We start from the raw sequence: 21,926 nt of genomic DNA on the forward strand, positions 1-21,926 counted from the left end.
ATTTTCTTTTCTTAACAAAAAGAAGTTATGTAGAGATTAGATCAGTGTCAAATTCAAAATAGGACTAGGTATAGAAAAAGTATCACCTGACACTCTGGAACATATAATATGGATAAATATCTACACATGTTATAGAAGGCAGGGGTTCATTCAGAAGAACCACAGGAAGTGAGTGATAGCTTATGATTGTCCTTTGAGTGGATTAAATGTGTATTTTTATGCTTTTGCAAAGATATTAGCCAAATAAAGGTATTTAGTGTAGTTGGACTGGAAAACCAGTGAGGCTGAATTATTTACCTTCATGTACCCCGTTACTACAGTAAATCATATATTAGCAGTATTTTAAAACAAATTTATCATTTTAAAATATCAATTTTTTAAAGTTTCCCCAAGTGGCTTTGTAAAATAACCAAATTAGGTAAACAATGAGTATTAACTTCATGAAATATATGAACCAAATGGACTGAAACTGGTTTTTACTCTCCCTCGCCCAGCCTCTTCCCCACAGATGCAGTTAATTTTTATAATCCCTTTAGGGTCTGTACATTTTGATATAAGGAAACTAGTGGTTTATCTATACTCGAATCCAAATTAAATCCCTAAAGTTTTTCCCTACTGCCAATTTCTAATAAAATGCAGTCCTAAGGAAAGGTGACCAGTGGAGTGCGTGTGAAACTCATCTTCATTCTGAAGTGTGATGGAAACACAGGAGGCAGAAGGGACAAACCATGTAGCTTGACAATGTGAAAGCCTGAGTTCCAGCCTCCTAGTTCTCTGACAAACCCGCTGTGAGGCCCATTACCTTACCTTAGTTCTATTTCCTCATCTGTAAAATGAGGGCACTGTAACTAGATGATTGCTAAACTCTCTTCCTGTTTTAAACAGTGTCTGTTGTAAAAGACTAGCCTGCATTGTCAGCCTGCATGGGCTACCACTGTGCGCTAATGAAGACGGCATAATTGAACTTTCTAGATCTCACAGAATCTACATGTGCCCTGCATTTTATTGTCCCACCAATGTACCTGAGGCTTTTAATGAGCAAAATGAGAGTTATCTACATACAAGATAAGTTTCAAGTGTCTGAGAGAAGGAGAAGGCTAGGAGAAGATATTACTTGAACTTGAAGATGGAAGAAACAGATTCAGATCTTCCTTTGCCACTAGCTTGATGATGGCTTGAGGAAGCTCCCTCTGTTCCTTTTAGGAGGGCCTTAGTTTCCTCTTTTGTAAATGAGGGCATTTCCTCTGTTTGTGGTGGCCAGGGAAGCACACAGGTGGGTGAAACACAGCTAATATAAAAATCCTGGGCTGGGTGCAGTGGCTCATGCCTGTAATCCCAGCACTTTGGGAGGCTGAGACGGGTGGATCACCTGAGGTCAGGAGTTCGAGACCAGCCTGGCCAACATGGCAAAACCCCACCTCTACTAAAAATACAAAAAATTAGCCGGGCGTGGTGGCTGGTGCCTGTAATCCCAGCTACTTGGGAGGCTGAGGCAGGAGAATCACTTGAACCCGGGAGGTGGATGTTGCAGTGAGCTGAGATTATGCCATTGCACTCCAGCCTAGTCGACAAGAGGGAAAACTCCGTCTAAAAATAAAAAAAGAAAAGAAAAAAAATCCTATGATAGAGAGAAGCTTCTCACCATCATGCCTTACACCAGGGTGAATAACAAAGTAGTTAAATGGAACTTATTCTTCTTTCTGACCTTTTCCAGTCAGCTAGTGTGGATATCAATGAAATAGCGATTCCAAAAAGGTAACCTGGAGAGAGAGAAACCTAAGGCCTTTGGTTAATTCATAGTAAATTTGGCTTTGAGTGGTCAGTTTTTATATTATCATAATGTGACCAATTTTATTATATCCAGGAGAAAAAAGTTGGAAAAATATCCTAACTTGCTAAGAGTGATGAATCCTTGAGTTGAGCTTTTTGGCTTAACTTCTCAGTATGAACATGGGTTTTCATGCTGATTGATAGGATCAATTCATCCTCTCTTCATCACTGAGAATAAACTTGAATTGTTCATACCGATGATATGATGATTAATTCAGGATTCTGGCTTGAGCATTTCTTCGTGGGCTATGGAGCTCTTTTTCCTTTGGAAAGCAGGCCTGGGTGTATAAAGATATATCGAAATATCAGGGGACAGGCATATACTTTCCTGCAGCCTCTGCAGGGCTCACAGGTTCAAACACAACTTGCCTGAATCATAAGAAATTTAATTGAGTAGATAAAGAGGTCCTCATAATTATAAACTGCAGTAGGTATAACAAGAGGCTAAATACATAGCTGTGGTTTTAATTAGCTGGTGCTTCAAATTAGTAATGTTGGTTTCAGTCAGAAATCAGTGACGTTATAAACTGAAAGCCTCATCACCATGTAGTTCATTACTCATTAGACCTCACTGTGTGAAGCCTTCAATACAACGCCATGCTGAGCAAGAAAGGAAAAAGTTGGAGATATTTGGTTGCCTTCCAAGAACAGTGGAGCTCTGTGGAGATTAAATTCATTCTCGCCAGAGATATGAGAATTAACTGTTCTTTGTTGGATGTGTTAAAAAATGCAGCAGGCAGTTTTGCTTGCAACAGATAACACCCGCGTGCACACTCAATCTGCTATTCAAATTTGTGTCTGGAATTTGGTAGCTAATGAACTGATGCAAAATGCAGCCAAGAGCCTCCTAACAAATCAAAGCCAGGGCTAAAGCACGGAAAGTGCCCTTACTGCTGATCGTTTGAAAGGTTGTCATGCAAGTTGAAGCACGTTTCCTTTTCTTTTCCTTCTCCTTTCTTTTTCCTTCAGGGTTTTAATTATATCTTTCCCTCGGAGGAGAAGGAAGGTAGTTTGCAAAGCCAAGAGACCAAAGCACTTCAGTTCTCTTCATGGGAGAATTAAATGTGATCTATGGGCCTGTCATTCTGAGCTGTCAGGTGCACGAAATGAACAGATAGCTAGAAAACTGACATCCTGCTGGCATTACTCAGAAGGAAAAGACTTTGGTTCTTGTTTGTGTGTAGATACTAATCTGCTATGGAAAGCAAAGAAATTAAGTGTCCTTCTCCTTTGTAACAACCCTGCCCTCACTAAATATTGCTTTAACTTGTTACTCTACCCACCCCGTAACACCCAGTCTTTCTTACATTTGGACAAATTGATGGGATTGGATTACACACAGCCAATTTATGGTGTTGAGGTACAGTCACAAGCGCCACACTTAACGGACTGAAGATGTTACTGTGCCTGATTGTTTCCATGTCCGTCTCAAACATGGAGACATTGAGACACACAGCAATTGTTTGGGGTTCTGAGTTCAACTTGTGAATGGAAATGAAAGATGATGCTAGAAAATCTAATACCTATGGAGGGCATCTGAGACTACAAATGTTAGGCTGGCTTCCAGTATCTGGACTTGATATCTTCCTTGACCAGGCGAGGCCTAGATGTGGGGCCCTGGCTTTGGGTAGGACTCTGAAGATTTTCTTTGCTTTACTCAGACAGTGATAACATTTGCTGAATATACTCATGAATGGTCTGGTGAGCTTTAATGTATCTGATGTTGTTTGTATTATGAAAGTATAATGTGCATTTAAACATCCTATAAATGTTGTTGCTGTTTTTTCATGGAGAAATGAGTGTTCTTTATCCAGGAGATAAAGTTATCAAAGTCACTTTGAATGTGACCATTCAAGGATTCCTGTGAAGAAAAGTGGATGATTAAGTGTAGTGGCATTGTACACTCCATGTTTATCAACATCTAGTTAAGCTGCACAGATAGTTTATGTTCTAGGTTCTTACTTTGAACAAACTAGCCTACCAATGACAGGTATTAAGGTTTCGGATATAGTCAAAGCCTGTCAACTGTAGTTTTATATCAGTAGATCTCTTGTAATTCCTTTAGCTATTATGTTCATTTGCATGCCAATTATCTAATTAAGTCTTAACATGGGAATATTAACATGGGGAAGGAAACCAACATTTATCCAACACCTGCTAGGCATTTTATGTACATTTATGTAATTTAAATTTGCTCAGTGTATATATACTCACTTCGAGTAAGGTTAACATCAAAAGCATGAAAAAAGCCCAATGAATAAAATAAGATACACCACTACGAGACTTATAGATTATGGTTTAATTTGCAGTCTTCATGATGAAGAAAATAATTGTTTTCTTAGTAAGGAAGCATTCCATTCCATAAAACCAAAAGGCCTGGAATAGACCTTAAATATTGTTTAGAAGCTTTTGATCCTCCAACGGGAAAGCCTGAAATGTGATGAGAGTCACAGTTAGTCTTTATAAAACATTTCTTCATTGATGTCATTAAAGGCTTTTGACACCTCCTTTTTTTCATCCATAGTTAGTCATTTGTTATTCAAGTCAGACCCCTTTTTTTTGTGAAGAGTTTCCCAAAAAGGCTTCCATTCACCTTTGAAGAAAACTGTGAGAAGACCAACACCACAACAACCAAACAAAAAGAAGTGTAGGTGATTTGGTGATTTTTTTTTTGTGGACTTCCAAAAATGCCCTTAAGTTCTCCTGTGAGTTCATTAAAACAAGCTCACTTTGGCTATGGGCTCAGGACAGAATTCCAATTTATCTTCAGCTCCATACTTTGATAATTCCTTTCCCATAGGACTTTGTGACATCTGCGGATTCTGAGCCCTAGGTAGTTGGCAACACAATGTAACTTTAATTAAGTACTTTTCTGCACTGTGGACTGACTTTTGGGGAGTATGTAATTGCTTATAATAATCAAACAAGGACAAGGGAAGAATTTTGCTTTACTTGCTTGTCATGAATATCATTTCAAATAAGCAAGTTTTTGTTTTCTTCTTTATTCTGAAGAGCTGGTCAGGATCTTAAACTCAATAGGTGTAATGAAAAGGATTATCTGCTTTCTATGCAGTGTCAACTTGGGCAGCAAGTTGACTTGAATTTTTTTCTTATTATTGACAGCAAAGAAAATTTAAATGACTTGCATGATTCATTAATCTTTTTCTCTTTTTGTCTTTTCCTTTTCATATCAGTCACTATGAACAAGACCGTAGTGCACTTAAAAAAAGGGAATGGGAGCGGAGGAATCAAGAAGTCCAGCAAGAAGACGATCTCTTTTCTTCAGGCTTTGATCTTTTTGGGGAGCCATACAAGGTAGCTGAATATGTATGTAATTTTTCTTTCTGGAAAATGGTTGCTTGTTGCATTTTTGAACTCACTAATCAACATTTAATTTGTGTTTAAAGCACCCAACTCATTTCCAGGGGAATATATTTTACAAGTGAAATTTATACATACACTGTATTTGAGGCAACTGCAAGTTTCTGACGAAGTCTTCAGAAACAAATTTCATCTTCTTTCGGGAGCACAGTATGATTGAAGAGAGACTTGTGAGACTTCCTGTTTCCAATGAGCCCCTCTCTGCCCAACACTTCCTACAGCAAGGGATGCCCCCTTGACACTTTCTACTGCTGTGATTGTCAGTAGGCAGCTCCTGAAGACTTCATCAGAATGTCAATGGAGATGTCTGTTTCTTTTCCCAATCAGTGTCATCCATTGCAAGGCCACTGTTTTTCTTTTCCATTTTAGGTTGTTAGCAGCTCTTCAGTGGTTTGAGTGCTCTTTGAAAATCGTTGTTCTAGAATAAAGGAAAGAAGCCAATCATTTTTCCTGGTGGTTAATAATCATGGGTTAGAAGATTGTCTCAACCAGAGGGGAGTAGTATAGCTAGGTTGAATTTCTAGTGGTATTCTGGCTAGTGTGTAGCTCCAATAATCATCAAACTGCTGTGTCTACAAGTATTGATTTTACAATGACTGCTTCTGAACTTTCTATTTGGGGTAGAGATGAGAGGCGACTGGGAAGAGATTATGATGGAAGAATCTTATTGAATTGCTGGCAGCTGGTTGGTTTTTATTGAAATGTAGTAGCAGTATAATTTTCTGTAATAAAACAAAAATGATGTAAGAAATACAACAATAGAGAAAATTTTCAAGAGCTGTGATTTTAGAAGAGTACCCTTTAAGGGACAGTGACTTCTGGAAAAGGAAAGTTCTTAAGGAAGAGAGCATAGGCCCAGATACAACTTCGGGGTAGAGAGTAAGCTATTTGGATTGGTGACTGGTGAGACTAGGGTCTTGTTACCTTGTTCAAAGCAAGTAAGCAACTCTTGATTGAGACACTGCAGGAACTTTCAAGTTTGGTAGGCCTGATGAAGAAACTTAGGTCACCTAAGCTACTGGTTTTCAATCTGTCAGTAATAGTATGATCCCTAAAAAAGCAGTGTTCCCATATCAACAGGTTAATTTGTATACTACTTTGAAGGTATATATTTAGATATATAATTGGTTTAACAAACATTTATGAAGGCCTACTATGTGCTAGTCACTGCCTTACACCAGTGTACAAAGAGAAATAGAATAGTCTCTGTTTGCAAGGAGTTCCTAGTCGAGTGGCAGAGATCATTTGAACCAGTGATGGCATGCCTGCGTGGTCACAGAGAGATAGCAAGGGAAAGATCAGCGAAGACTTTGTATTCAAACTCATTATAAAGGGTTTGAACATAATTTTTTACATGATGAAAAAAATCATTACAAATATTTAAGTCATGGTATGGCCAGGACAAATGAACAGTTTAGAATGAGGATGTTGGGCAGTGTGGACAGTGGGTTGGAGGAAGGGGAAACTAAGGAAAGATAAAGAAGCTATTGTAATTGATGAGGGGAGCTTATGTCAGGAATGATTTAAGGTAGAGTAAGGAAGTTGAAATTATGGAATTGGGTGTCTAATTGCATGTGGGGAGTATGGAATAAGAATTAATGGTTCCCAAGTTTTTTATTTGAGAGGGTGGTGGTATCATGAACAAGTTGTTCAGGAGGAGAACATGATTGGTGCTTGTAGAGAAAAAATAATTAATTTAGTTTTGAGCGTGTTGGCTTTGAGATGCTGGAGAGATATCAGGAGAGAGCCATCCAGAAGGCTTGGATATATGGGTCTGAAACTCATGGGAGTGGTCAAGGGAGAAGTGTAGGTGTTATTGTCTTATAGGTATCAGTGGAAGCTGTGAGAATGCCTACCATCACTGAAGAGATTATGGAGTAAAAAGGAGGACAAACAATTCTTGGGAGTAGCACCATTTACGGGGTAAAAGAGGTGGTGAAAGCAGAGGCCAGGAAAGGAAACTCCAAAGGAATGATCAGAGTGGTAGGAAGAGAACTAGGAAAGAAACATTTAATAGAAACCTAGGGAACAAAGGATTTTATAGAGGAAGGATTTGCTGTGCCTCAGAGAGGTTAGAAAAGGTAAGAACTTTAAAGTGGCTGTTTGGATTTGGCAGTTAAGGAGTAATTGGTGACCTTACAGAGAGTTGTTTTATTTGTTGATGACAATGGTTATTGTGGGATGCCAAACTGCCAGGGGTTGGAGAATAAATGGGAAGTGGTTAAGTAAAGAAAGTGAGACAGTCAATGTAGATATGATCTTGTAGAAATGTTTTGCCTGGAGGAAAAAAGAAAGAAAGATACATTAGAAAGTAAAGGGAGGAATTATATAAAGGGAAGCTTTTTAGAAAAATGAGATAAACGTGAACATGTTTAGAGATTGATGGGAAGCAAATAACTTCAATGGTGAATGAGAAGGGGGAAGATACAGGAGAGAAGGGTGAGGCTAAGTTGAGCAAGGTCCCGGAGGAGATTAAAAATAATACAAGATGGAGAGTAGTTGAGGAATCATGAGCTATGGAGTGGAAGGTGGGAACAGAACATTAGAATGAGAACAAAGCAGGAGAGGGGAAGGAAGATTGGGGAAGTGTAAGAAATTAGGGCAGAAAATGGAGCTCCTGAAGACTTCATCAGAATGTCAATGGAGATGTCTGTTTCTTTTCCCAATCAGTGTCATTTCTGCAGAAAATGGAAGAGAGGTCAAAGCATGGTAATTGTCTTATCCTTTCTCAAGCTGAAGAAGGAACAAGGAGATAAGTTTTGCATGTTATCTTTGGATGGGTTAGAAAAATGAGCTTTACTCAAAAGGTTTATTCTTAAAATCCAGTATCCACACTATCCTCAACACTGTAATGAGGTGAAGAACTCTTGATTTATTCTCCCTTCATAATTTTAAATCACAATGAATTGATGGTCTTGTACCTTTAAGGTAAATGCCATCTTTTCACAAGGCCTGTTATATAGATCCATTTTTTAAATGTTAGCAGTGTCTTTTTGAGTAGGCAGTTGAAAAAAATCTGTTATCAACATTTTCAGAAGTTTCAAAAGCCATCTGTCTTGATATTACAAGGGTACATCAAGTAGAGACATAGATGGGAACATTTAGTATAGTGTGGGGCAGGGCCTATTGTGTGATTAGTAGCTTGTTACCTCTGTGCTTCCTGTTGGGGAAAAACCCTGTTCTTTTTTTTTTTTTTCTGAGATGGAGTCTCGCTCTATCGCCCAGTCTAGAGTGCAGTGCGACTCACTGCAGCCTCTGCCTCCCATGTTCAAGTGATTCTCCTGCCTCAGCCTCCCAAGTAGCTGGAATTACAGGTGTGCCTCACCATGCCTGACTAATTTTTGTATTCTTAGTAGAGATGGGGTTTCACCATGTTGACAAGGCTGGTCTCAAACTCCTGGCCTCAGGTGATTGCCCACCTTGACCTCCCAAAGTGCTGGGATTACAGGCGTGAGCCACTACACCCGGCCAAAACCTTTGTTCTTAAGTCAAAACTGTGAAGGAAAAGAATAATGCTAGTGATTGATGCCCTAATAATTATTTTTCTTTCACCCTTGCTTTGATGATTGGTTGTTGTCTTGAGCTGCATCCACATTCAGGGTTCCCTGGGAGAACACTGAGGAGTAACAGAGTACTAGAACTGATATTGCACCTCCATAAGGCTCCCCAGACCAAGACTGGGCTGGATACCCTTGGAGTATCTGGACATGCCAGTGGTCATGGGAGCCCTAGAGCTGGCGCATGGTCCACTGGTAGAAACGAGGACATACCACAGCTCTTCCCTAAGGTGGCAGTGGGAGTGCTTATCAAATTTAGAATAAACATGCCTGATGGTGGGTCAAGACTTTCAGGAAAGTTCTTGCTGCCCTGAAGCCTAAAACAAGGTCCAGTCACCTGTTCAATAGCCCCAGTGGTTCATAAATTAGCCAACATGAACACTGATCTCTATGACCTATTATCCTTTCTTGGCAGAAAGATAAATGGTGATCTCTCATGTTCTTGGCTAATTTCTTTCCCTTCTTTTCTTTGCCTCTACCACTGCTAGAATGGAGAGAATGTTGACCACTCCTAGATTTGGTTGGTGATAGGGAACTTCTCTCTTGGGCTACTTTTGTAGCATATGATTTTCAAATTGGAGTTTGTGGTATGCTTTTGAGAAGGATGTCTTCAAATGTGCCTGAAAAATATGAAGCCATTTGACTTGTCTAGGTTAGTGCACTAAGTTTGGTGAGGAACTGGCATGTAACAAGTGCATGCCAGCTTACTGTCTGCTAGGCACTGTGCTAGAGTTTTATGTGTGTGCTTATTTAGTCTTTATAACAATGTGTATGCTCATTTAGTCCTTATAACAACTGGGGTGTGCAACTTTCCCATGTTTTCCATGAGGAATTTTAACTCAGAGAAGCGAGATGGCTTCTTTGCATGTTCATATCCTTATACATGGCGAATTTAGACCTTGCATCCAGTTCTACATGATTCCATATTTGAAACAGGAAGTTGTTTATCCTCTGACAGGAAGTCAGAAGACTTGATAAGCTTACCTGCTGGGTGATGGTGGACAAGAAACTCCCTTTCTCTGATCCATAGGTTTTCTTTTTCCTTTCTGGATTGAATCATAGTAATTAATAAGAATAGTAACATTTTATGGCTCTTCATAGCCCAATAAGAATGAGGAAACTGAGGTGCAGAGAGGATTATTAAATGGCTTACCCAAGGTCATTTGTGTTGGGGCACACAGAGGTAGAGGCCAGATGGAGGTCAGAGCTACTCTGCTGACTCACGTGGTTGTTTTAAGGATCAAATGAAATAACCTGGCAAACCTTGCTTTGAAATCTGTAAGGTGCTATACAAATTCAGGTATTATTGTTATTATAATTAGAGTAAAGAAGGAAATAGAAACTTAGAGCTTAGAGAGATTAACTGCAAAAATACTAGAATTAGAAAAAGACAAATTACTAAATCACATGTTAGCCACAATAAAATAAAAGAAAAAAATGAGCTTCAAAACTTAAATTATTTTGCTACTTGTATTAAAAAGAAATACTATGGTACAATAGCCTCCTAGCACATTAGTCTTGCATGCAATGAAATTATACTACTGATTTGTAGATAGCATTAGAAACAAACTGAGGGAAGTTTTCATTTCCTGAAGTAATGAGAGGCAAAAAAGCTTAAATGAGGGAATGCTGTTAGTCATGAGCCACAAACCAGACATGTAATTTATGCCTGAAAATACTTGGAAAATGCATTTCCTGATGGTAGAGAAATTGTGATTACTTAGAAAATAATGGCTGCAGAGGTTACCTTTAAAGAATCAACCAGTTATCTAGACCGGGAAGTAAAGAATTGGCCAAATTGAAAGAAGCATATAATTGATTGAAATGGCTGAATTTCATTTTTGTCATGTTTATAATGTTCAATCAAGATTACCAAGAATATTTTGCTCCTTAATAGGATTACTAAGACTCTGGAGGGTGAAAAAGAACATTTAGTATGAATCAGAAGTTGCTATGGTGTATAATGAGAGTACATTGTGTAGGTGTGTATAAATGTATTTCAGGCCCCATTGGGTTTTCTATCCAGTGGTTCTCATATCTCCATCTTGAGAAATTTAAAAACTGATTGACAGTTACCCACCTCCAGTGGTGGGAAGGTAGAGTGCTTACTCTGGCGACCTGGACTGGACTGCTAATTATGTGCTGATTGTTGAATGGTGAACTTCTTGAGGCTCTGTGTCCATGTGTCCTCTGTGCATAACCCTGCCTCAGGAGGGTCTCAAATTTACCAGTGTCTGTCTTAAGAACTACTACAATAATTCCTACTTGTAGCCACAGAACATCTGTTATGCAAACCATATGGATCTTCCTTCAATCAGCAACTCAGAAAGCATCACCAGTGAACTCAACCTTGAACTGTGTGCTATACATTTCCTGTCACACGTCCTTCTGAGACAATTGCTCTATGAGGAAACTAGTCTAAGGGAGATGGCATCCCTCTGTTTCTCCAGGTTATCACAGCTTCACTCCTGTGTCATTACTGTGCAAGAAAGCTGCACACCTGGATTGTATTAGCCTAGACCTCTAAGTCCACATGCAGGCATGCTTTCACTGACTTAGTCATCATAAGAAAAAGCCTCACGAAGACATATTTGCATCATTTTGGAAAATGAGGCCCCAAAAATTGTTTCATTGCTCAAGTGTTCTTGTAAACATATCAATGAGAGGAATTCCTTTTTACATTTTATTATCAGACAACCATTTGTCTCATTTAATGAATTAGGATATGCTTCTTTCGATGAAAGATAATTCTATAACCTACGAGCTTTTCCTTTTTGCCTTAGCTACCAGGAAACTCAAAGTTCAATTTAATGTTCAATCATAGTAACCGAGTTAGCCTGATTTTTGCCTTCTATTATGTACCTTTGACTTCAGCCATTGCAAATTCTTTATTTTGATATAGACAGGGTATGAATTTTAATTTATCCTGTTCGATTCTGTAAAAATTTATTGAGTACTCCATAAGCACAAGACATGGTGCTACATCTTGGGCATATAAAAATAAATGAGATGTAGTCTCTGACCTTTAAGCACTCATAGTTTTATTCAAGAAAAGATATCATAAGTGTAGTATACACTATGTAGAAGGTTGATTTTCTAGACTTATTGAGAGAAATTTCAATTTTCCTCTAATTTTGTTCACATAGACACAGTTTTAGCCATTGGCCAATTTAGAAATTCTTTTAATTTCAAGTGTATTTTTAAAACCTAGATATGGAAAAATATATCTAAGCTTGCTTCAGAAACCCAGATCATTATAAGTAAATGTCAGTGAAGAGACATTACAAAGTAGGCAAGGTTCTCCCTACTGAGGACAAGATGAACCTCTTTTATTTACTCCTGAAACAAGAACAGGAATTTGACTAACTTGCTTGTAAGCAAATGAGCTTTCACGTTCTTGAGTCCTGATTATGTTTCCCTAAGGAGACTACAATGACTTCTCAGGGCATGGAGGTATTATTATAGTAGTCTCTATGACACCTAGGGACAAGGTTCTGATTTTGCAGAACTCTGTTTCTGTGAAAGCCAGATAATGAAATGCAGGCATTCCAATGGGAAGTGAAATGGTGTTGTTTTCCCTTGTTGGGTCAGATCATTGAATATGGCCAGACATCACTGTTCATGAGGCAAACATCTGACCCAAGAGGTAATCTGTTTGACAGGCCAAAACAACCTGCAAATGTTTAAAGCCTGCATCAGATTCTTGTTGGACCCTCAGCACAATTAAATTTCTTTGTTTTAAATTTAGAGATTGAACAGGGAGCCTGGTTTTGGCTGCTGTCCATGTGGTTCATTGTGCAACTCAGTTGAAGGAGACCACTATATACAAAGAGTTTATTCTTGTCTGGGCTAAAAAGTAATTCCTGCCATTAAAAATGACAAACCTAGAGACTTTTAGGAAATAAAAGTGACTTCTACCCATCTATAACTTTTAAATATATCTTTCAGATGTACTTTTGAAAACAGAGTGATTATTCAGCTGAGGATATACAGAATGTTAATTGTTTAATCACTACTTCAGTACTAAGGATGCGTATGATGCAATATATGATTGGAGGATAAGCAAACTAAAATTGACATATAGTTATTTGATTTCTAAAAATATCTGTCCCTGACAGAGCTCCCTTAGCATATGTTTAGCATACTTTTCCTTAATCTTTGAAATTTATATTTCTCCTATTGCCCTCATTTCTTTGGAAGTGTCTCATATGGTTTCACACACACATGGTATGAGTTAAATACATTATACGGTATATGGAGATGGTGCCAATAATGAGGCCAAGGTTACTGGTTTGATTCTCTCTCTGTTCCTTCTTGGTATCGTTTGCTGGTTCCTCATCTTCTCTCAGTCTCTTAAAGGTTGATGCTTCCCAGGGTTCTCTGCCAATCCATATCTTCTCATTCTATGTTTTCTTTCCCCAGACGACTTCATCCATTTCTGGCACTTCGCCCTCTATCCATCTGCATATCCTCCCATCTTCACATACAGAGGAAAACACACAGCCAAACAACAAGTTTAGACTGAGATGCTAGCCCTGGATAGGTATACTCCCTGTGTACACTAGGAGACTGGGCTGTGTTAAGGGCATGTGAAAAATCTTAGATGTTAAACAACTATCTTCAGCAGAGAGTGTACCAATGGTTAGATGGTCACTCCCTCCTGTGCATTGAAAATGTGCCCATGGCTTCTGAGACTTGAAAGCCACATAGGGTGGTATTTTTCCCATCTAGTGGCCCAGTTGCCAGATGGCTCCTTGAATACTGGTAGCCTTCTATCATTGCAACATCTTGGGCCAGGATAGTGCAGCCTAGGTACAAAAAGGTCCTTTGGCTTTCTGAATTCAGCAGCTTGTTTTGATAACCTCTTTGGCATATAAATAGAATAAAGAAAGCCACTTTTGGGGGTGAACAACTGAGCTTTCATCAAAGTCATTTCCAAGTATACAGCTACCCACCATTTTTTAGTCATGATAACTTTGTTTTCTGTATTACAAAAACCCATGCAGGAGCATAATTATTTTAAAAACAATCACAGCCATTTTAATAGAACAAATACATCCTACAGGGGGCGGTGTAGCTGGTATACTGATTGTCCATAAAATGATTTGGTTGCCTCTCTAACTGCTATACATTAGGCTAACATCACTTTGAAAAGATAACTTTGTTTTGGTTTACTTAAACAACAGTTTAAATACTTGAATAAATTTTCCTTAATCATTGAAAAGACACAGAAGGGCTTGAGTCACTGTTGATGAACAATTGCATCATTTCAAAGTAAATGAGTATGAATCATCAATATGTAAACACAGTCATTCCAGAATACACAGGCAAACACTAGTAATTCATAAAGTTCTTTGATTAGAAGGAATCAGATTCACTTTAGTCATGAGTTAGCTCAATTAGATGCTGTTTAATTCCATTCATTTCCTAAACTTATTATAGTCATGGTAGCACAATTTAACTGATTTTCTTATCCAATAGCCTAAGCCTTTTTCATGGTATAATGTGGTGCAAAGGCTGATATGTCAAAAATTTATATAGGTAGAAAATTCCATTATAACTCCAATGATTGGTAAGCAGAAGTTGTTAATCACAATGTAGAATGTAGCAATTCAGCTCATCTGTCACAGAATAAGTTATTTTTCTAATAAAATTAATAAATGATGTAATTTAAAAGTTTTTCTCAATGAACATGTTTAAGGACTGGCTAGGGAGTATAAAAATGTTAATCATACCCGCTCATTCCAGAAGCTTTTTCAATAGCGTTCTTGATTTTTTTTCTTACATAGCACATGAAAAGCATGAAATTATATGGCAGCAAGACATATTTAAAGAACCCCGTATGATAGTCTACGTAGGGCATCTGTTTGAAACATTAACATTAGGAAACACAAACCTATTCATTCTCTCTCCTCCCACCCCCATCTTTTTGTTATTTTAGACAAACAAAGGTGATGCACTTGCCAACCGAGTCCAGAACACGCTTGGAAACTATGATGAAATGAAGGATTTGCTAACTAATCATTCTAATCAGAATCACCTAGTGGGAATTCCAAAGAATTCTGTGCCCCAGAATCCCATCAACAAAAATGAACCAAGCTTTTTTCCAGAACAAAAGAACAGAATAATTCCACCTCACCAGGATAACACCCATCCTTCAGCACCAATGCCTCCACCTTCTGTTGTGATACTGAATTCAACTCTAATACACAGCAACAGAAAATCAAAACCTGAGTGGTCACGTGATAGTCATAACCCTAGCACTGTACTGGCCAGCCAGGCCAGTGGTCAGCCAAACAAGATGCAGACTTTGACACAGGACCAGTCTCAAGCCAAACTGGAAGACTTCTTTGTCTACCCAGCTGAACAGCCCCAGACTGGAGAAGTTGAAGAGTCAAACCCATCTACAAAGGAAGACAGTAACCCTAAGTCTAGTGGAGAAGATGCTTTCAAAGAAATCTTTCAATCCAATTCACCAGAAGAATCTGAATTCGCCGTGCAAGCACCTGGGTCTCCCCTAGTGGCTTCCTCTTTATTAGCTCCTAGCAGTGGCCTTTCAGTTCAAAACTTCCCACCAGGGCTTTACTGCAAAACAAGCATGGGGCAGCAAAAGCCAACTGCATACGTCAGACCCATGGATGGCCAGGACCAGGCACCAGACATCTCGCCAACACTGAAACCTTCAATTGAATTTGAGAACAGCTTTGGGAATCTGTCATTTGGAACACTCTTGGATGGAAAACCCAGTGCAGCCAGTTCAAAGACTAAACTGCCAAAGTTCACCATCCTCCAAACAAGTGAAGTAAGTAATTTTTAAAGTTTTGTTTGGTTTCACATTTTTTTAGTTCTCTGCTCTAACCTCTGTAATCCAGTATTCACAAGCAGCTCTCATTTACCTTAATGAGCTGTATAGGATACTCTTCAAGTTCAGGGTCTGAATTTTGATCTTCTGTTACTTGTGACATAACTGATTAACACGCTGCAAATACAGTTAAATCTCCGTAATTTGGAATGACAAAAGACAAGGTCAGTCTGACTGAGTGAATGACAAGTTGGAGTTACAAAATAGTTTCATAAAATACAGTTGTGGTAATATTATGTACAAATTAATAACATTTGAGATTATAATTGGTCATAAGTAGTATGAGGTTCATGAGAAGATTGCGAGTCACTATATGCCTTCACTACTCAGTAGCATATTCTAAACCTAAAATACAGAAATTACTTGAAGTAGAAGAATGTAGAACTGTGGTTTGCTGGAACCTGAAGTAGAAGGCATTCTTTAAGAATTTTAGTTTCTTGAGTGATTACAGAGCTATTCCTTGGCAAGATCTTAATGTTATCTCCCGTATCCATCAATCTTCCCTTCTGCATCTCCTTCCTCCACAGGTATCTACATAGCCCTTTTATTCTACCTTCATCCTTTCTGTAAAAGCAAAAGGCTTTATGAGCAACCAAAAGCCCACTGGTTTAGAATGACTAAATATCCTACCCATCTCAGGAATCATTGCCTTGTAAAAGAGAAGTCCAGAGGCACCAAAGCCTCTTCTAAGGAATGAATCGCTAATGATTGGATTCCAGGCCTTGTGGCCCCTGGGTGGGGGGCATATATGGTGCTGCCTCTCAGACACTACCATGTAAGCGGCTGTCTACTGCACCTCAAATGCTTGATTGGAAGAAGCCACTGCCTTTAGATTGGATTCCTGTCACTGGTGACTAAAGGCTTGACATAACACAGAGGAAGAAAGTAGGGTTAAATTCTTACTCAATAGGAGTGACAGGCAGTCTGTCTGAATGGTTGCAGATTCCAAGTTAGTGGTATCTGAGTTAGAGAAGTGTGACCCTATAAGCCCCCTGGCTCTCTTTATTTATCCTCAGCAGATGCGGTGATTTCAGAGGACAATGGGAAAATAAAGGGAGGGAGGCCTGGGGCTGTTGACTATATTTTCTGAATGTATGTTTTTAATATTGTTTCATTTCTGAGGCAGTTTTGCTTTTCGTATCATCATTCATCAAGTCTTGTCAAGCTTCCTCTTAAGTATCTCTCTAGTCTGTCATCTCTACCCTCACTGCCTTTGAACCACCTGTGAGCCTTCAGTGGACTGCTGTGAGAGCCCCTCTTGACTGGTCTCCTTCCCTCTAGTCTCACCTCTCTTCCATACCATCCATGCAGGCTCATCTAACAGGCAGATCTGACCATTTCACTCCCTGCTTTTGATTATTCAGTACCTTCTCATCACTTCCAGGGAAAAGTCCAAATTTCTTAGTCACACATACAAGGCTCTTCACCCTTTAGTTTCATACTCCTTTTTTTGGCTACATATTCCACTACTTCTTCATGTGCAGTTGAAATCCCAGCCATATGGGACTACCTGTGGTTCCCTGTCATGTCATGCTTTATCACGCTTCCTTGCTTTTTGGCTTGCTGTCCCCTCAGCCTAGAATGTCTTTCCCCACCCTCCCTTGTCTTCCTGGTGAAGTCCTGTTTCTCCTTCAGGTCTGGTCATTTGTCACCTTCTCTGTGAAAGCTTCCCTGATCCCCTCAGCTTAATTAAAAACCCCTTTGTCTTGGCTCCTCTAGCACCTTCTATATGCCCTGATTGGCACCGACTCCATTGTATTGTAGTGATTCAGTTATGTTTCTATGTCCTCTACTAGACTGTGAGCTCACTAAGAGCAAGGAATACCTCATTCTCTCTGTATCCCAAGCGCCTAGCAAATACTTAGCACATAGTAGATATTCAATAAATGTTTGTTGAATGAATGAATTTCAAAAATGGTTACTTGATTACATTTTCTAAGCCACAATGTTAATCAAATAACATGCACAAATGTAAACAATTGCTAGGAAATCCATCATGAGTTATATCTTTTTCAGTTGTATTCTGTCTGCCTGTTTCTTACTCTGCTCTGCTCCTGTTCTGTCATTGAGAAATCCTAGCCATAATTTCTACTGAATGACTTAATACAGGCTTTAATACTTAAAAATCAAAAAAGAGATCTGCTTTGAAAAAGTACAAGTATAATGGGAGGTGGGGATATCATTCTTGTTTCTTCTTTTGCCCTGGTATCTGCTGCTGTTCCCTCCTTACACAGCCAGAACTGATCTGGAAATAGCACTGCCCCATAAAGCAGTCTGTCAGCCTGTTTCCATACCTCATTAGTAGAGTGACAAATCACAGACCCAGCGAAATCCACTCTGTTGTAATTCTCTCTCTTATACATTCACAAAATGGCTGACCCAGATTCAGAAATGACTTCATGCTTTCACTCAGTGCTCTGGCACACCAATGAGAGGTACATTTTCAAAGACAGTCTGAGCTGTCATCAGCTCTGGAGACGATTATCCCAGGAGCAGCCTATGTGCATGCAGCCTTTGGTGATGGTACAAACAGACCTTGGTAGAGCTCTGTATGAAAAATGGGCCAGGTGCAATAAAGTCATGATAGGAGATCAGTGAAGAAAGTAATTATTTTAAAATATGGGTTTCAGGGAAGGATTTGACAGAAGAGTAGAGAGAAGCTTAAAGCCCTAAAGTCAGGGGCATATACAGAGCCCAAAGGTAATGTGAAAACCAAAAATAGGAGGAAAGGAAAAGAGAGGTTACACGGCCCAACAAGAGAGCTTAGAAGGGTGCAGATTAAAATGTGGGCATAAATATAGACAGGGTGGAGCATTATGGAGCTTTGAACCTAATGGAATTTATGTGGCTAAAACTCTGACCAAGTCTGAAAATTCACCCTATTAAATCTTGATGCACTTTTCAAAAGCACTTAGCATTAGAATTCAGCCCCAGTTCCTGGCGCCAAGAAGTTTCAGGCACTGGGTTCTGGGTCCCTAGTTAGTGTAGCCGTCTTTGATGAGTGGTAGCATTACTCTGAGTTATTACCAAAAAGGTTTGTCCGTGGAGCAATCACAGTATTTCTTTGAGTATTCTCAACTTTTTCCCTGGCTTTAGTGACAGGAGGTTGATGAGTGTTAGTGAAGTGCATTTGTGGGGAGGGTGAAGCAGGATGGGTTGAATGGCCAGAAAACAGACAGCATTCTAAGATATACAAATAAGCAGATAACATTATATTTATGAATTGAGAGATCACAAACTATTATTGAAATGTGATGTGCAAGTGTGTGTGTCCATGTTTGTTTATGTGTCCACATATTGAGTATATAGTGGGGAAATTTTTATTTTTTTATTCTTGAAACATTTCCATGCTTCTTAGAATTTCTGTATCAACAATAAGGATATTAGAAGTATAACCAACTTTATTGCAAAAGGTCAGCTTTTCAATTGAGGCATGTCATTTTAACAAATAATTTGTTTAAAAATTTTATGTTGGCCGAGCGCAGTGGCTCACGCCTGTAATCCCAGCACTTTGGGAGGTTGAGATGGGTGGATCATGAGGTCAAGAGATCTGGACCATTCTGGCCAACATGGTGAAACCCCGTCTCTACTAAAAATACAAAAAATAGCTGGTCATGGTGGCACACACATGTGGCACCAGCTACTCAGGAGGCTGAGGCAGGAGAACAGCTTGAACCCAGGAGGCAGAGGTTGCAGTGAGCCGAGGTTGCACCACTGCACTCCAGCCTGGTGACAAAGCTAGACTCTGTCTCAAAAATAAATAAATAAATAACGAAACTTCATGTCATAGAGTTTATTAACATTCCTGGCAACAACAACAACAAAATGCTGATGTGTTCTGCAGTTGGGTTTAGAATTTTCTCGGAACTGCATCTGAAAACAGTAAAAGGCCTATTTATATCAAGTAGAAACTGAGGGTTGCTTGCAGATGGTGCTTTATTAGGAAATGAATTTGTTAATAAACGTAGCTTTATACATGATTTCTTTACAGAAGTTTTTGTTTATTTTTACCTTAGGATAAAAATCTGCTAGTGTAGACAGCTTCACATTTTGGTGCAATTTGTTATTAGTATAGCTTGCCAAGTAAATAATCACATGCACATGAAAGGATTGATATCACATATTAAGTGTCTCCATCCTAAGTCAATAAGCTTTTGAAAGTACAAAACTAATGTGTAGAGTGTCATATCCCTAAAGGGTCATTTGCTTTACATGCTGCTCTTGGCTGTGATCTAAGGCTATCTGAGGCTCCAATTGCCACAAAACTAGTGGCCTTAGAAAAGTTTAATAGAAATGGTGTGGGATTTGTCTGTAGCTTATTTTAGTGGTTAGCTTTGTCAACCAGCGGGAAAATTATCGCTCACATTTGTGACTGTGCCTGTTTTGTTTCACACCCTATGTAGTGAACACCGTGAGTATAATTACCTTTATTTATTGTAAGTTAGATAGTGAACTCAGGTCCCTTGTGTGAGAACTGCAGAGAATGTTAGGATATTACCATGGGTGTTCTAGATATGTCCATGCAGCTACACAGAAATGAGACAGCTGCTTCAATGAATGGAAGGCCATCCAGTTGCTGTTTACAACTCATGCTAAGAATTTTTCACTTGACAAATTAGTCTGTTTTCATGCTGCTGATAAAGACATACCTGAGTCTGGGCATTTACAAAAGAAAGATATTTAATGGACTTACAGTTCCACGTGGCTGGGGAGGCCTCACAATCATGGTGGAAGGTGAGAGGCATATCTCACACTGTGGCAGACAAGAGAGGAGAGCTTGTGCAGGGAAACTCCCCCTTATAATAACCATCAGACCTTGTGATACTTACTAACTGTCACGAGAACATCACAGCAAAGACCTGCTCCCATGATTCAATTAGTTCCCATTGGGTTCCTCCCACAAAGCATGGGAATTACGGGAGTTACAATTCAAGATAAGATTTGAGTGGGGACACAGCCAAACCATATTAATCCGCCCCCAGCCCCTCCCAAATCTCATGTTCTCACATTTCAAATCCAATCATGCCTTCCCAACAGTACCCCAAAGTCTTAACTCATTTCAGCATTAACTCAAAAGTCCACAGTCTAAAGTCTAATCTGAATCAATGCAAGTCCCTTCTGCTTATGAGTCCATAAATTCAAAAGCAAGTTAGTTACTTTCTGGATACAATGGAGGTACAGGCATTGGGTAAATACAGCCATTCCAAATGGGAGAAATTGGCCAAAACAAAGGGGCTACAGGCCCCATGCAAGTCCGAAATCCAGCAGGGCCGTCAAACCTTAAAGCTCCAAAATGATCTCCTTTGACTCCATGTCTCACATCCAGGTCATGCTGATGCAAGAGGTGGGTTCCCATGGTCTCGGACAGCTCTGCCCCTGTGGCTTTGCAGAGCATAGCCCCCCTCCTGGCTGCTTTCATGGGCTGGCATTGAATGTCTGTGGCTTTTCCAGGTGCATGGTGCAAGCTGTTGATGGATCTACCATTCTGGGGTCTGGAGGTTGGTGGCCTTCTTCTCACAGCTCCACTAGGTGGTGCCCCAATAGGGACTCTGTGGAGGCTCTGACCCCACATTTCCCTTTCACATTGTCCTAGCAGAGGTTCTCCATGAGGGCCCTGCCTCTGCAGTGAACTTCTGCCTGGGTATCCAGGCATTTCCATACATCCTCTGAAATCTAGGTGGAGGTTCCCAAACCTCAGTTCTTGACTTCTCTGCACCTGCAGGCTCAACACCATGTGGAAGCTGCCAAAATGTTGTGTTCCATTCTCTGAAACAACAGCCCAAGCTTAGCCCCTTTTAGCCATGGCTGGAGCAACTAGAATGCAGGGTACCAAGTCCCTAGGCTGCACAGAGCTGAGGGCCCTGGACCTGGCCTATGAAACCGTCATTTCCTCCTAGGCCTCCTGGCCTGTGATGGAAGGAGCTGCTTTGAAGACCTCTGACATGCCCTGGAGACATTTTCCCTATTGTCTTGAGGGTTAACATTCGGCTCCTTGTTACTTATGCAAATTTCTGCAGCCGGCTTGAATTTCTCCTCAGGAAAGGGTATTTTCTTTTCTATTGCATTGTCAAGCTGCAAATTTTCCAAACTTTTATGCTGTGTTTCCCTTTTGAAATGGAATGCCTTTAACAACACCCAAGCCCCCTCTTGAATGCTTTGCTGCATAGAAATTTCTTCTGCCAGATACCCTAAATCATCTCTCTTAAGTTCTAAGTTCCACAAGTCTCTAGGGCTGGGGCAAAATGCCACCAATCTGTTTGCTAAAACATAACAAGAGTCACCTTTGCTCCAGTCCC

The 21,926-nt window shown here is 39.6% G+C and overlaps 1 protein-coding gene across 3 annotated transcripts in view; it reads left to right on the top strand.

Annotated features, from left to right (window-relative positions):
* AFF2 (AF4/FMR2 family member 2) overlaps positions 1–21,926 on the top strand; it is a 518,465-nt gene that overhangs the window by 143,866 nt on the left and 352,673 nt on the right. For 2 of the 3 annotated variants that reach the window (XM_003271824.3, XM_003271823.3), the window contains exons 2-3: positions 5,025–5,145; positions 14,710–15,570. In XM_003271824.3, coding sequence (XP_003271872.1) covers positions 5,025–5,145; positions 14,710–15,570 — 982 coding nt within the window. Of the gene's footprint in view, positions 1–5,024; positions 5,158–14,709; positions 15,571–21,926 lie in introns of all 3 variants that reach the window. The other variant, XM_012498708.2, reaches the window with a different exon arrangement.

The sequence above is a fragment of the Nomascus leucogenys genome, chromosome X (genome assembly GCF_006542625.1).
Source record: "Nomascus leucogenys isolate Asia chromosome X, Asia_NLE_v1, whole genome shotgun sequence".
NCBI classification, from domain to species: domain Eukaryota; kingdom Metazoa; phylum Chordata; class Mammalia; order Primates; family Hylobatidae; genus Nomascus; species Nomascus leucogenys.